Source organism: Lethenteron reissneri, chromosome 18 (assembly GCF_015708825.2).
Source record: "Lethenteron reissneri isolate LAM-NWPU_2019-01 chromosome 18, ASM1570882v1, whole genome shotgun sequence".
Taxonomy (NCBI): Eukaryota; Metazoa; Chordata; class Hyperoartia; order Petromyzontiformes; family Petromyzontidae; genus Lethenteron; species Lethenteron reissneri.
In genome coordinates, this window is record NC_083796.1 from 11,515,902 (window position 1) to 11,529,258 (window position 13,357).

General features: G+C 47.0%; 1 protein-coding gene and 32 non-coding genes across 38 annotated transcripts in view; all 33 read left to right on the forward strand.

Moving 5' to 3' along the window:
* Window positions 1–13,357, forward strand: part of LOC133343872 (lipoxygenase homology domain-containing protein 1-like) — a 97,071-nt gene that overhangs the window by 50,069 nt on the left and 33,645 nt on the right. For all 6 annotated transcript variants that reach the window (XM_061553813.1, XM_061553812.1, XM_061553816.1 and 3 more), the window contains 3 exons: window positions 211–368; window positions 1,310–1,414; window positions 1,806–1,934. In XM_061553813.1, the coding sequence (XP_061409797.1) occupies window positions 211–368; window positions 1,310–1,414; window positions 1,806–1,934 (392 nt within the window). The remainder of the gene's footprint in view (window positions 1–210; window positions 369–1,309; window positions 1,415–1,805; window positions 1,935–13,357) is intronic.
* TRNAN-GUU (transfer RNA asparagine (anticodon GUU)) lies at window positions 3,315–3,388 on the forward strand. The gene has a single exon. It is a non-coding gene; the product is annotated as a tRNA-Asn (tRNA).
* Window positions 3,664–3,737, forward strand: TRNAN-GUU (transfer RNA asparagine (anticodon GUU)). The gene has a single exon. It is a non-coding gene; the product is annotated as a tRNA-Asn (tRNA).
* On the forward strand, window positions 4,014–4,087 carry TRNAN-GUU (transfer RNA asparagine (anticodon GUU)). Its single transcript has one exon. It is a non-coding gene; the product is annotated as a tRNA-Asn (tRNA).
* Window positions 4,189–4,262, forward strand: TRNAN-GUU (transfer RNA asparagine (anticodon GUU)). The gene has a single exon. It is a non-coding gene; the product is annotated as a tRNA-Asn (tRNA).
* Window positions 5,420–5,493, forward strand: TRNAN-GUU (transfer RNA asparagine (anticodon GUU)). The gene has a single exon. It is a non-coding gene; the product is annotated as a tRNA-Asn (tRNA).
* On the forward strand, window positions 5,595–5,668 carry TRNAN-GUU (transfer RNA asparagine (anticodon GUU)). The gene has a single exon. It is a non-coding gene; the product is annotated as a tRNA-Asn (tRNA).
* TRNAN-GUU (transfer RNA asparagine (anticodon GUU)) lies at window positions 5,945–6,018 on the forward strand. The gene has a single exon. It is a non-coding gene; the product is annotated as a tRNA-Asn (tRNA).
* TRNAN-GUU (transfer RNA asparagine (anticodon GUU)) lies at window positions 6,120–6,193 on the forward strand. The gene has a single exon. It is a non-coding gene; the product is annotated as a tRNA-Asn (tRNA).
* Window positions 6,470–6,543, forward strand: TRNAN-GUU (transfer RNA asparagine (anticodon GUU)). The gene has a single exon. It is a non-coding gene; the product is annotated as a tRNA-Asn (tRNA).
* Window positions 6,645–6,718, forward strand: TRNAN-GUU (transfer RNA asparagine (anticodon GUU)). The gene has a single exon. It is a non-coding gene; the product is annotated as a tRNA-Asn (tRNA).
* TRNAN-GUU (transfer RNA asparagine (anticodon GUU)) lies at window positions 7,168–7,241 on the forward strand. The gene has a single exon. It is a non-coding gene; the product is annotated as a tRNA-Asn (tRNA).
* On the forward strand, window positions 7,343–7,416 carry TRNAN-GUU (transfer RNA asparagine (anticodon GUU)). The gene has a single exon. It is a non-coding gene; the product is annotated as a tRNA-Asn (tRNA).
* Window positions 7,518–7,591, forward strand: TRNAN-GUU (transfer RNA asparagine (anticodon GUU)). Its single transcript has one exon. It is a non-coding gene; the product is annotated as a tRNA-Asn (tRNA).
* On the forward strand, window positions 7,693–7,766 carry TRNAN-GUU (transfer RNA asparagine (anticodon GUU)). Its single transcript has one exon. It is a non-coding gene; the product is annotated as a tRNA-Asn (tRNA).
* Window positions 8,218–8,291, forward strand: TRNAN-GUU (transfer RNA asparagine (anticodon GUU)). Its single transcript has one exon. It is a non-coding gene; the product is annotated as a tRNA-Asn (tRNA).
* Window positions 8,744–8,817, forward strand: TRNAN-GUU (transfer RNA asparagine (anticodon GUU)). The gene has a single exon. It is a non-coding gene; the product is annotated as a tRNA-Asn (tRNA).
* Window positions 8,918–8,991, forward strand: TRNAN-GUU (transfer RNA asparagine (anticodon GUU)). The gene has a single exon. It is a non-coding gene; the product is annotated as a tRNA-Asn (tRNA).
* Window positions 9,093–9,166, forward strand: TRNAN-GUU (transfer RNA asparagine (anticodon GUU)). Its single transcript has one exon. It is a non-coding gene; the product is annotated as a tRNA-Asn (tRNA).
* Window positions 9,268–9,341, forward strand: TRNAN-GUU (transfer RNA asparagine (anticodon GUU)). The gene has a single exon. It is a non-coding gene; the product is annotated as a tRNA-Asn (tRNA).
* Window positions 9,443–9,516, forward strand: TRNAN-GUU (transfer RNA asparagine (anticodon GUU)). Its single transcript has one exon. It is a non-coding gene; the product is annotated as a tRNA-Asn (tRNA).
* On the forward strand, window positions 9,792–9,865 carry TRNAN-GUU (transfer RNA asparagine (anticodon GUU)). Its single transcript has one exon. It is a non-coding gene; the product is annotated as a tRNA-Asn (tRNA).
* On the forward strand, window positions 10,142–10,215 carry TRNAN-GUU (transfer RNA asparagine (anticodon GUU)). Its single transcript has one exon. It is a non-coding gene; the product is annotated as a tRNA-Asn (tRNA).
* On the forward strand, window positions 10,667–10,740 carry TRNAN-GUU (transfer RNA asparagine (anticodon GUU)). Its single transcript has one exon. It is a non-coding gene; the product is annotated as a tRNA-Asn (tRNA).
* TRNAN-GUU (transfer RNA asparagine (anticodon GUU)) lies at window positions 11,017–11,090 on the forward strand. Its single transcript has one exon. It is a non-coding gene; the product is annotated as a tRNA-Asn (tRNA).
* On the forward strand, window positions 11,192–11,265 carry TRNAN-GUU (transfer RNA asparagine (anticodon GUU)). The gene has a single exon. It is a non-coding gene; the product is annotated as a tRNA-Asn (tRNA).
* TRNAN-GUU (transfer RNA asparagine (anticodon GUU)) lies at window positions 11,367–11,440 on the forward strand. Its single transcript has one exon. It is a non-coding gene; the product is annotated as a tRNA-Asn (tRNA).
* On the forward strand, window positions 11,542–11,615 carry TRNAN-GUU (transfer RNA asparagine (anticodon GUU)). Its single transcript has one exon. It is a non-coding gene; the product is annotated as a tRNA-Asn (tRNA).
* Window positions 11,717–11,790, forward strand: TRNAN-GUU (transfer RNA asparagine (anticodon GUU)). Its single transcript has one exon. It is a non-coding gene; the product is annotated as a tRNA-Asn (tRNA).
* Window positions 12,418–12,491, forward strand: TRNAN-GUU (transfer RNA asparagine (anticodon GUU)). The gene has a single exon. It is a non-coding gene; the product is annotated as a tRNA-Asn (tRNA).
* On the forward strand, window positions 12,592–12,665 carry TRNAN-GUU (transfer RNA asparagine (anticodon GUU)). Its single transcript has one exon. It is a non-coding gene; the product is annotated as a tRNA-Asn (tRNA).
* Window positions 12,767–12,840, forward strand: TRNAN-GUU (transfer RNA asparagine (anticodon GUU)). Its single transcript has one exon. It is a non-coding gene; the product is annotated as a tRNA-Asn (tRNA).
* On the forward strand, window positions 12,942–13,015 carry TRNAN-GUU (transfer RNA asparagine (anticodon GUU)). Its single transcript has one exon. It is a non-coding gene; the product is annotated as a tRNA-Asn (tRNA).

Below are 13,357 nucleotides of genomic sequence, written 5' to 3' on the forward strand. Positions count from 1 at the left end.
GTCAGGTACGTGTTCCCATTGTCATCACCTGTGCTCACCGCACCAGGTACGTGTTCCCATTGTCATCACCTGTGCTCAGCGCACCAGGTACGTGTTCCCATTGTCATCACCTGTGCCCACCGCGCCAGGTACGTGTTCCCATTGTCATCACCTGTGCTCACCACGTCAGGTACGTGTTCCCATTGTCATCACCTGTGCTCACCACGTCAGGTACGTGTTCCCGTGCGGGCGCTGGCTGGCCGTGGACGAGGACGACGGGCAGGTGGCGCGCGAGCTCGTGGCGCAGGACCCCGCCCGGGCGAAGGCCCCGGCACTCGGCTCGGCAAAGCGGCCCAAGTCCAGCGCCAGCCTCAGCTTGGAGCAGAAAGGCAGGGGCGGGGGGGCAGGGGCGGGGGGGGGGGCAGGGGCGGGGGGGCAGGGGCGGGGGGGCGGCACGTGGGCAACATTCACCAGGCCCTTAGGGCTCTATCCACCTGGCACTCGGCACCACGAACTATGAAACTCACACTCGCCACGCTGGGAGTCGTGGGTGGTGTTCGTGTCTTGATGGGAAGTTGTGAAACGGTGTTAGTGTGGTGATGGTGAGGCACGTGCTGTATTATTGTGGTGATGGTGAGGCGTGTGTGGTGTTAGTATGGTAATGGTGAGTCGTGCATGCTGTTAGTGTGGTGATGGTGAGGTGAGTCGTATGTGGTGTTAGTGTGGTGATGGTGAGACGTGTGTGATGTTAATGTGGTGATGGTGAGACACGTGTGGTGTTAGTGTGGTGATGATGAGACACGTGTGGTGTTAGTGTGGTGATGATGAGACACGTGTGGTGTTAATGTGGTGATGGTGAGACACGTGTGGTGTTAATGTGGTGATGGTGAGGCGTGTGTGGTGTTAGGGTGGTGATGATGAGACACGTGTGGTGTTAGTGTGGTGATGGTGAGACACGTGTGGTGTTAATGTGGTGATGATGAGACACGTGTGGTGTTAGTGTGGTGATGATGAGACACGTGTGGTGTTAATGTGGTGATGGTGAGACACGTGTGGTGTTAATGTGGTGATGGTGAGGCGTGTGTGGTGTTAGTGTGGTGATGGTGAGACACGTGTGGTGTTAGTGTGGTGATGGTGAGACACGTGTGGTGTTAATGTGGTAATGGTGAGACACTTGTGATGTTAATGTGGTGATGGTGAGACACGTGTGGTGTTAGTGTGGTGATGGTGAGACACTTGTGATGTTAATGTGGTGATGGTGAGACACGTGTGGTGTTAATGTGGTGATGGTGAGACACGTGTGGTGTTAATGTGCACGTCGCCCCTGCAGCTCAGCTCACGACGTACAACATCAAGGTGAAGACGGGAGACAAGCGTGGGTCGGGCACGGACGCCAATGTCTTCATGGTGCTGTACGGAGAGAAGGATGACACCGGTAGATAGGCAACTTGCCGCTTGATTGTCGGTTGCTTCCACATCATCATGTTTTTTTTGTTCTGGTTCTCAACCTATTCAGCATCGTCACATTATGATAATTATAGACATCATCGTGAGATCATCTGCATCATCATTGACTTTTAAATCGGCATTGCCGTATCACTGTCATTGTTATCATCACCAGCATCTGCATCAGCAATTATCAGTATCGGCGAGAGAAGCATCCTCGTAATCATTATCAGCAGCAGCAGCATTATTCGCAAACATCATCACGTGCAAGAGAAAGATCAGTATCAGGAAGAGTAGCATCATAAGCAACAGCAGCATGATCAGCTTCATCACCATCATTGTCGTTGCCACGGTTTGATGATCTGTGTTTGTTGCCACAGGCAAGGTAAACCTGAAGTCATCCAAAACCAACAAAAATAAGTTTGAGAAGGGCCAGATTGATGAGTTTACCCTGGAAGCTGTCGACATCGGAGCCCTGAAGAAGATTAAGATCGGACACGACAATGCAGGTGCTCCCCCTTCTAGGAGAAATGAATGAATGAAATGAATACTGTAATACATTTGTGCGAGTGTTTTTTTTTGCTGGCAAGAAGTCAATACTAAATTACATCTTATTACAGTGAATGAAATTGACAAGTCTTGAAGATGCGCCACAGATGCAGCTGTCTCTGTGGAGCAATCGGTTAGCGCGTTCGTCTGTTAATTAAAAGGTTGGTGGTTAAAGCCCACCCAGGAACGATGGTTGTGAGTGTATTTTGCTTGCAGAAAGTATATACTAGATTTGTTTTAAAGACAGCGAATGTCATGAATTCCTCAAACATGGAACAGCAAGTGGCTGCTTGCAGCGGGTGCTGTGGTACAATTGGTGAGTGTGTTTGGATATTAACTGAAAGTTTGATGGTTCTAGCCCACCAATGGACGATTTTTGTGATGAGATTTTGCTTGAACAAGTAAATTTTAGATTATTTTTTATGGCAGTAAATGTCATTAAAGAGCCCAAAAAATAGATCAGCCAGAGGTTGTCAGCAACTCTATGGCGCAATTGGGTAGTGCTTTCGGCTGTTAATTGAGAGGTTGGTAGTTAAATCACGCCCATGGACAAGAGTGTGTGAGTATATTTTGATTACACATTAATATTGGATTAGTTTTTACAACTGCCAATGTCATTAATTCCTCAAACATGGAACAGCAGAGGGCTTCGTGCAGATGTCTCTGTGGTGCAAGTGGTTTGTGCGTTTGGGTGTTACCTAAAAGTTTGGTGGTTCAAACCCACCCAGTGCCGATATTTGTGAGAATTTTTTATTGCACAATGTCATTAACTCTTTAAACATGGAACAGCAAGTGGCTTTTTTTAGCTCTTTCTGTGGTGCAATTGGTTAGCGTGTTCAGCTGTTAACCGAAAGGTTGGTGGATCAAGCCCACCCAGGGACGAGGTTTTTTTTGCTTGGAGAAAGTCCATTTGAGATTTGTTTGAACGACAGCCAATATCATTAATACCTTCAACATGGCACGGCAAGTGGCTTCTTCCAGCTGTCTCTGGCGCATTTGGCCAGCGTGTTCTGCTGTGAAGTATAAAGGTTGGTGGTTCAAGCCCACCCAGAGACGCTGTTTAAAAGTGTATTTTTATTTCACAAAGTTAATACTAGATTCGTTCTTAAGACAGCGAATGTCATTAATTTCTTGAACATGGAACAGCAAGCAATTCCTTGCAGCTGTCTCTGTGGTGCAATTGGTTAGCGTGTTTGGCTGTTAACCGAAAGGTTGATGGTTCAAGCCCACCCAGGGACGAACTTTCGGAGAATTTTTTGCTGGCGAGATTCGATTCGATTTTACGACAGCGAATGTCATTAATTCCTTCAACATGGAACAGCAAGTTACGCCTTGCAGCTGTCTCTGTGGCGCAATTGGTTAGCGCGTTCGGCTGTTAACCGAAAGGTAGGTGGTTCAAGCCCACCCAGGGACGAACTTTCGGAGTTTTTTTTTCTTGCTAGATTCGATTCTATTTTACGACAGCGAATGTCATTTATTCCTTCAACATGGAACAGCAAGTTACTCATTGCAGCTGTCTCTGTGGCACAATTGGTTAGCGCGTTCGGCTGTTAACTGAAAGGTTGGTGGTTCAAACCCACCCAGGGACGAAATTTCGGAGATTTTTTGCTTCCTAGATTCCATTCGATTTTACCACAGCGAATGTCATTAATTCCTTAAACATGGAACAGCAAGTTGCTCCTTGTAGCTGTCTCTGTGGCGCAATTGGTTAGCGCGTTTGGCTGTTAACCGAAAGGTTGGTGGTTCAAGCCCACCCAGGGACGAGGTTTTGGACAGTCTTTTGCTTGCTAGATTCGATTCGATTTTACAACAGCGAATGTCATTCATTCCTTAAAAATGGAACAGCAAGTGGTTCCTTGCAGCTGTCTCTGTGGCACAATTGGTTAGTGCATTCGGCTGTTAACCGTAAGGTTGGTGGTTCAAGACCACCCAGGGATGAACTTTCAGAGAGTTTTTTGCTTGCTAGATTAGATTCGATTTTACGACAGCGAATGTCATTCATTCCTCAAACATGGAACAGCAAGTTGCTCCTTGCAGCCGTCTCTGTGGCGCAATTGGTTAGCGCGTTCGGCTGTTAACCGAAAGGTTGGTGGTTCAAGCCCACCCAGGGACGAACGTTCAGAAAATGTTTTGCTTGCTAGATTCCATTCGATTTTACGACAGCGAATGTCATTCATTCCTTAAAAATGGAACAGCAAGCTGCTCCGTGCAGCTGTCTCTGTGGCGCAATTGGTTAGCGTGTTCGGCTGTTAACCGAAAGGTTGGTGGTTCAAGCCCACCCAGGGACGAACGTTCGGATAATGTTTTGCTTGCTAAATTCCATTCGATTTTACGACAGCGAATGTCATTCATTCCTCAAACATGGAACAGCAAGTTGCTCCTTGCAGCTGTCTCTGTGGCGCAATTGGTTAGCGCGTTTGGCTGTTAACTGAAAGGTTGGTGGTTCAAGCCCACCCAGGGACGAACGTTCGGATAGTTTTATGCTTGCTAGATTCGATTCGATTTTACGACAGCGAATGTCATTCATTCCTTAAAAATGGAACAGCAAGTTGCTCCGTGCAGCTGTCTCTGTGGCGCAATTGGTTAGCGCGTTCGGCTGTTAACCGCAAAGGTTGGTGGTTCAAGCCCACCCAGGGACGAACTTTCGGAGAAATTTTTGCTGGCTAGATTAGATTCGATTTTACGACAGCGAATGTCATTCATTCCTTAAAAATGGAACAGCAAGTTACTCTTTGCAGCTGTCTCTCTGGCGCAATTGGTTAGCGTGTTCGGCTGTTAACCGAAAGGTAGGTGGTTCAAGCCCACCCAGGGGCGAACTTTCGGAGAGTTTTTTGCTGGCTAGATTCGATTCTATTTTACGACAGCGAATGTCATTTATTCCTTCAACATGGAACAGCAAGTTACTCATTGCAGCTGTCTCTGTGGCACAATTGGTTAGCGCGTTCGGCTGTTAACTGAAAGGTTGGTGTTTCAAGCCCACCCAGGGACGAAATTTCGCAGAGTTTTTTGCGTGCAGAAAGTCTCTTCAAGATCTGTTTTTTAAGACAGCGAATGTCAACACGTTCCTTCGGAGGGGGCAGGTAGCAACTTGGTTGGACAGCGCATTCGTGCACGGCGTGTCACGTGGTGCTGAGCCCGCCCGAAGTGCTCTAAGAAATACAAATTGAGGGCGTGGCTATGCACGACAGACAGACAGAAAAATAATCCCTGGTGGGCAGTGTGGAACTGTTGTGCCTACCTGTATTAATTCCTTAAACATGGAACAGCAAGCGGCGTCGTTGAGTTGTCTCTCTGGTGCAATTGGTTAACGCGTTCAGCTTTTAACCACCCAGAGCTGCTGTTTGAAAGTGTATTTTATTTCACAAAGTAAATCCTAGATTCGTTTCTACGACAGCGAATGTCATTAATTCCTTCAACATGGAACACCAAGTGCCTCGTTGCATCTGTCTCTGTGGCGCAATTGGTTAGCGCGTTCGGCTGTTAACCGAAAGGTTGGTGGTTCAAGCCCACCCAGGGACGAACGTTCGGATAATGTTTTGCTTGCTAAATTCCATTCGATTTTACGACAGCGAATGTCATTCATTCCTCAAACATGGAACAGCAAGTTGCTCCTTGTAGCTGTCTCTGTGGCGCAATTGGTTAGCGCGTTCGGCTGTTAACCGAAAGGTTGGTGGTTCAAGCCCACCCAGGGACGAGGTTTTGGACAGTCTTTTGCTTGCTAGATTCGATTCGATTTTACAACAGCGAATGTCATTCATTCCTTAAAAATGGAACAGCAAGTGGTCCCTTGCAGCTGTCTCTGTGGCACAATTGGTTAGCGCGTTCGGCTGTTATCCGAAAAGTTGGTGGTTCAAGCCTACCCAGGGACGAACTTTCTTAGAATTTTTTGCTTGCTAGATTCCATTCGATTTTACGACAGCGAATGTCATTCATTCCTTAAAAATGGAACAGCAAGTTGCTCCGTGCAGCTGTCTCTGTGGCGCAATTGGTTAGCGCGTTCGGCTGTTAACCGAAAGGTTGGTGGTTCAAGCCCACCCAGGGACGAACGTTCAGAAAATGTTTTGCTTGCTAGATTCTATTCGATTTTACGACAGCGAATGTCATTCATTCCTCAAACATGGAACAGCAAGTTGCTCCTTGCAGCTGTCTCTGTGGCGCAATTGGTTAGCGCGTTCGGCTGTTAACCGAAAGGTTGGTGGTTCAAGCCCACCCAGGGACGAGGTTTTGGACAGTCTTTTGCTTGCTAGATTCGATTCGATTTTACAACAGCGAATGTCATTCATTCCTTAAAAATGGAACAGCAAGTGGTCCCTTGCAGCTGTCTCTGTGGCACAATTGGTTAGCGCATTTGGCTGTTAACCGTAAGGTTGGTGGTTCAAGCCCACCCAGGGATGAACTTTCAGATAGTTTTATGCTTGCTAGATTCGATTCGGTTTTACGACAGTGAATGTCATTCATTCCTTAAAAATGGAACAGCAAGTTGCTTTGTGCAGCTGTCTCTGTGGCGCAATTGGTTAGCGTGTTCGGCTGTTAACCGAAAGGTTGGTGGTTCAAGCCCACCCAGGGACGAACGTTCGGATAATGTTTTGCTTGCTAAATTCCATTCGATTTTACGACAGCGAATGTCATTCATTCCTCAAACATGGAACAGCAAGTTGCGCCTTGTAGCTGTCTCTGTGGCGCAATTGGTTAGCGCGTTCGGCTGTTAACCGAAAGGTTGGTGGTTCAAGCCCACCCAGGGACGAACATTTGGAGAATATTATGCTTGCTCGATTTGATTCGATTTTACGACAGCGAATGTCATTCATTCCTTAAAAATGGAACAAGTTACTTCTTGCAGTTGTCTCTGGCGTATTTGGCCAGTGTGTTCTGTTGTGAAGTGTAAAGGTTGGTGGTTCAAACCCACTCAGAGATGCTATTTGAAAGTTTATTTTTATAAGTCAATACTAGATTCGTTTTTAAGATAGTGAATGTCATTATTTCCTTCAACATTGAACAGCAAGTGGTCATTTGTAGCTGTCTCTGTGGCGCAATTGGTTAGCGCGTTCGGATGTTATCCGAAAAGTTGGTGGTTCAAGCCTACCCAGGGACGAACTTTCGTAGAATTTTTTGCTTGCTAGATTCCATTCGATTTTACGACAGCGAATGTCATTCATTCCTTAAAAATGGAACAGCAAGTTGCTCCGTGCAGCTGTCTCTGTGGCGCAATTGGTTAGCGCGTTCGGCTGTTAACCGAAAGGTTGGTGGTTCAAGCCCACCCAGGGACGAACTTTCGGAGAGCTTTTTGCTGGCTAGATTAGATTCGATTTTACGACAACGAATGTCATTAATTCCTTCAACATGGAACAGCAAGTTTCGCATTGCAGCTGTCTCTGTGGCGCAATTGGTTAGCGCGTTCGGCTGTTGACCGAAAGGTTGGTGGTTCAAGCCCACCCAGGGACGAACTATCTTAGAATTTTTTGCTTGGTAGATTCCATTCGCTTTTACGACAGCGAATGTCATTCATTCCTTAAAAATGGAACAGCAAGTTGCTCCGTGCAGCTGTCTCTGTGGTGCAATTGGTTAGCGCGTTCGGCTGTTAACCGAAAGGTTGGTGGTTCAAGCCCACCCAGGGACGAACTTTCGGAGAGCTTTTTGCTGGCTAGATTAGATTCGATTTTACGACAACGAATGTCATTAATTCCTTCAACATGGAACAGCAAGTTTCACATTGCAGCTGTCTCTGTGGCGCAATTGGTTAGCGCGTTCGGCTGTTAACCGAAAGGTTGGTGGTTCAAGCCCACCCAGGGACGAACGTTCGGATAATGTTTTGCTTGCTAAATTCCATTCGATTTTACGACAGCGAATGTCATTCATTCCTCAAACATGGAACAGCAAGTTGCTCTTTGCAGCTGTCTCTGTGGTGCAATTGGTTAGCGCGTTCCGCTGTACACCGAAAGGGTGGTGGTTCAAGCCCACCCAGCAACGAACTTTCGGAGAGCTTTTTGCTGGCTAGATTAGATTCGATTTTACGACAATGAATGTCATTAATTCCTTCAACATGGAACAGCAAGTTGCGCATTGCAGCTGTCTCTGTGGCGCAATTGGTTAGCGCGTTCGGCTGTTAACCGAAAGGTTGGTGATTCAAGCCCACCCAGGGACGAACGTTCAGATAATGTTTTGCTTGCTAGATTCTATTCGATTTTACGACAGCGAATGTCATTCATTCCTCAAACATGGAACAGCAAGTTGCTCCTTGCAGCTGTCTCTGTGGCGCAATTGGTTAGCGCGTTCGGCTGTTAACCGAAAGGTTGGTGGTTCAAGACCACCCAGGGACAAACTTTCACAGAGTTTTTTGCGTGCAGAAAGTCTCTTCTAGATCTGTTTTTTAAGACAGCGAATGTCAACACGTTCCTTCGGAGGGGGCAGGTAGCAACTTGGTTGAACAGCGCATTCGTGCACGGCGTGTCACGTGGTGCTGAGCCCGCCCGAAGTGCTCTAAGAAATACAAATCGAGGGCGTGGCTATGCACGACAGACAGACAAATAATCCCAGGTGGGCAGTGTGGATCTGTTGTTCCTACCTGTATTAATTCCTTAAACATGGAACAGCAAGTGGCGTCGTTGAGTTGTCTCTCTGGTGCAATTGGTTAACGCGTTCAGCTTTTAACCACCCAGAGCTGCTGTTTGAAAGTGTATTTTATTTCACAAAGTAAATACTAGATTCGTTTCTACGACAGCGATTTTCATTAATTCCTTCAACATGGAACACCAAGTGGCGCGTTGCACCTGTCTCTGTGGCGCAATTGGTTAGCGCATTTGGCTGTTAACCGAAAGGTTGGTGGTTCAAGCCCACCCAGGGACGAACTTTCGGAGATTTTTTGCTTCCGAGATTCCATTCGATTTTACGACAGCGAATGTCATCAATTCCTTAAACATGGAACAGCAAGTTGCTCCTTGTAGCTGTCTCTGTGGCGCAATTGGTTAGCGCGTTCGGCTGTTAACCGAAAGGTTGGTGGTTCAAGCCCACCCAGGGACGAACGTTCGGAGAGCTTTTTGCTGGCTAGATTAGATTCGATTTTACGACAACGAATGTCATTTATTCCTTCAACATGGAACAGCAAGTTTCGCATTGCAGCTGTCTCTGTGGCACAATTGGTTAGCGTGTTCGGCTGTTAACCGAAAGGTTGGTGGTTCAAGCCCACCCAGGGACGAACTTTCTTAGAATTTTTTGCTTGGTAGATTCCATTCGCTTTTACGACAGCGAATGTCATTCATTCCTTAAAAATGGAACAGCAAGTTGCTCCTTGCAGCTGTCTCTGTGGCGCAATTGGTTAGCGTGTTCGGCTGTTAACCGAAAGGTTGGTGGTTCAAGCCCACCCAGGGACGAACTTTCAGAGAGCTTTTTGCTGGCTAGATTCGATTCGATTTTACGACAACGAATGTCATTAATTCCTTCAACATGGAACAGCAAGTTTCGCATTGCAGCTGTCTCTGTGGCGCAATTGGTTAGCGCTTTCGGCTGTTAACTGAAAGGTTGGTGGTTCAAGCCCACCCAGGGACGAACTTTCTTAGAATTTCTTGCTTGGTAGATTCCATTCGCTTTTACGACAGCGAATGTCATTCATTCCTTAAAAATGGAACAGCAAGTTGCTCCGTGCAGCTGTCTCTGTGGCGCAATTGGTTAGCGCGTTCGGCTGTTAACCGAAAGGTTGGTGCTTCAAGCCCACCCAGGGACGAACTTTCGGAGATTTTTTGCTTCCGAGATTCCATTCGATTTTATGACAGCGAATGTCATCAATTCCTTAAACATGGAACAGCAAGTTGCTCCTTGTAGCTGTCTCTGTGGCGCAATTGGTTAGCGCGTTCGGCTGTTAACCGAAAGGTTGGTGGTTCAAGCCCACCCAGGGACGAGGTTTTGGACAGTTTTTTGCTTGCTAGATTCGATTCGATTTTACGACAGCGAATGTCATTCATTCCTTAAAAATGGAACAGCAAGTGGTTCCTTGCAGCTGTCTCTGTGGCACAATTGGTTAGCGCATTTGGATGTTAACCGTAAGGTTGGTGGTTCAAGCCCACCCAGGGATGAACTTTCCGAGAGTTTTTTGCTTGCTAGATTGGATTCGATTTTACGACAGCGAATGTCATTCATTCCTTAAAAATGGAACAACAAGTTGCTCCGTGCAGCTGTCTCTGTGGCGCAATTGGTTAGCGCGTTCGGCTGTTAACCGAAAGGTTGGTGGTTCAAGCCCACCCAGGGACGAACTTTCGGAGAGCTTTTTGCTGGCTAGATTAGATTCGATTTTACGACAACGAATGTCATTAATTCCTTCAACATGGAACAGCAAGTTTCACATTGCAGCTGTCTCTGTGGCGCAATTGGTTAGCGCGTTCGGCTGTTAACCGAAAGGTTGGTGATTCAAGCCCACCCAGGGACGAACTTTCTTAGAATTTTTTGCTTGGTAGATTCCATTCGCTTTTACGACAGCGAATGTCATTCATTCCTTAAAAATGGAACAGCAAGTTGCTCCGAGCAGCTGTCTCTGTGGCACAATTGGTTAGCGAGTTCGGCTGTTAACCGAAAGGTTGGTGGGTCAAGCCCACCCAGGGACGAACGTTCAGATAATGTTTTGCTTGCTAGATTCTATTCGATTTTACGACAGCGAATGTCATTCATTCCTCAAACATGGAACTGCAAGTTGCTCCTTGCAGCTGTCTCTGTGGCGCAATTGGTTAGCGCGTTCGGCTGTTAACCGAAAGGTTGGTGGTTCAAGCCCACCCAGGGACGAACGTTCGGATAATGTTTTGCTTGCTAAATTCCATTCGATTTTACGACAGCGAATGTCATTCATTCCTCAAACATGGAACAGCAAGTTGCTCTTTGCAGCTGTCTCTGTGGTGCAATTGGTTAGCGTGTTCGGCTGTTAACCGAAAGAGTGGTGGTTCAAGCCCACCCAGGGACGAACTTTCGGAGAGCTTTTTGCTGGCTAGATTAGATTAGATTTTACGACAACGAATGTCATTAATTCCTTCAACATGGAACAGCAAGTTTCGCATTGCAGCTGTCTCTGTGGCACAATTGGTTAGCGCGTTCGGCTGTTAACCGAAAGGTTGGTGGTTCAAGCCCACCCAGGGACGAACTTTCTTAGAATTTTTTGCTTGGTAGATTCCATTCGCTTTTACGACAGCGAATGTCATTCATTCCTTAAAAATGGAACAGCAAGTTGCTCCTTGCAGCTGTCTCTGTGGCGCAATTGGTTAGCGCGTTCGGCTGTTAACCGAAAGGTTGGTGGTTCAAGCCCACCCAGGGACGAACTTTCAGAGAGCTTTTTGCTGGCTAGATTCGATTCGATTTTACGACAACGAATGTCATTAATTCCTTCAACATGGAACAGCAAGTTTCGCATTGAAGCTGTCTCTGTGGCGCAATTGGTTAGCGCGTTCGGCTGTTAACCGAAAGGTTGGTGGTTCAAGCCCACCCAGGGACGAACTTTCTTGGAATTTTTTGCTTGGTAGATTCCATTCGCTTTTACGACAGCGAATGTCATTCATTCCTTAAAAATGGAACAGCAAGTTGCTCCGTGCAGCTGTCTCTGTGGCGCAATTGGTTAGCGCGTTTGGCTGTTAACCAAAAGGTTGGTGGTTCAAGCCCACCCAGGGATGAACTTTCGGAGAGCTTATTGCTGGCTAGATTAGATTCGATTTTACGACAACGAATGTCATTAATTCCTTCAACATGGAACAGCAAGTTTCGCATTGCAGCTGTCTCTGTGGCGCAATTGGTTAGCGCGTTCGGCTGTTAACCGAAAGGTTGGTGGTTCAAGCCCACCCAGGGACGAACTTTCAGATAGCTTTTTGCTGGCTAGATTAGATTCGATTTTACGACAACGAATGTCATTAATTCCTTCAACATGGAACAGCAAGTTGCGCATTGCAGCTGTCTCTGTGGCGCAATTGCTTAGCGCGATCGGCTGTTAACCGAAAGGTTGGTGGTTCAAGACCACCCAGGGACGAACTTTCACAGAGTTTTTTGCGTGCAGAAAGGCTCTTCTAGATCTGTTTTTTAAGACAGCGAATGTCAACACGTTCCTTCGGAGGGAGCAGGTAGCAACTTGGTTGGACAGCGCATTCGTGCACGGCGTGTCACGTGGTGCTGAGCCCGCCCGAAGTGCTCTAAGAAATACAAATCGAGGGCGTGGCTATGCACGACAGACAGACAAATAATCCCAGGTGGGCAGTGTGGAACTGTTGTTCCTACCTGTATTAATTCCTTAAACATGGAACAGCAAGTGGCGTCGTTGAGTTGGCTCTCTGGTGCAATTGGTTAACGCGTTCAGCTTTTAACCACCCAGAGCTGCTGTTTGAAAGTGTATTTTATTTCACAAAATAAATACTAGATTCGTTTCTACGACAGCGATTTTCATTAATTCATTCAACATGGAACACCAAGTGGCGCGTTGCACCTGTCTCTGTGGCGCAATTGGTTAGCGCATTTGGCTGTTAACCGAAAGGTTGGTGGTTCAAGCCCACCCAGGGACGAACTTTCGGAGATTTTTTGCTTCCGAGATTCCATTCGATTTTATGACAGCGAATGTCATCAATTCCTTAAACATGGAGCAGCAAGTTGCTCCTTGTAGCTGTCTCTGTGGCGCAATTGGTTAGCGCGTTCGGCTGTTAACCGAAAGGTTGGTGGTTCAAGCCCACCCAGGGACGGACTTTCGGAGAGCTTTTTGCTGGCTAGATTAGATTCGATTTTACGACAACGAATGTCATTAATTCCTTCAACATGGAACAGCAAGTTTCGCATTGCAGCTGTCTCTGTGGCGCAATTGGTTAGCGCGTTCGGCTGTTGACCGAAAGGTTGGTGGTTCAAGCCCACCCAGGGACGAACTATCTTAGAATTTTTTGCTTGGTAGATTCCATTCGCTTTTACGACAGCGAATGTCATTCATTCCTTAAAAATGGAACAGCAAGTTGCTCCGTGCAGCTGTCTCTGTGGCGCAATTGGTTAGCGCGTTCGGCTGTTAACCGAAAGGTTGGTGGTTCAAGCCCACCCAGGGACGAACTTTCAGAGAGCTTTTTGCTGGCTAGATTAGATTCGATTTTACGACAACGAATGTCATTAATTCCTTCAACATGGAACAGCAAGTTGCGCATTGCAGCTGTCTCTGTGGCGCAATTGCTTAGCGCGATCGGCTGTTAACCGAAAGGTTGGTGGTTCAAGACCACCCAGGGACGAACTTTCACAGAGTGTTTTGCGTGCAGAAAGGCTCTTCTAGATCTGTTTTTTAAGACAGCGAATGTCAACACGTTCCTTCGGAGGGGGCAGGTAGCAACTTGGTTGGACAGCGCATTCGTGCACGGCGTGTCACGTGGTGCTGAGCCCGCCCGAAGTGCTCTAAGAA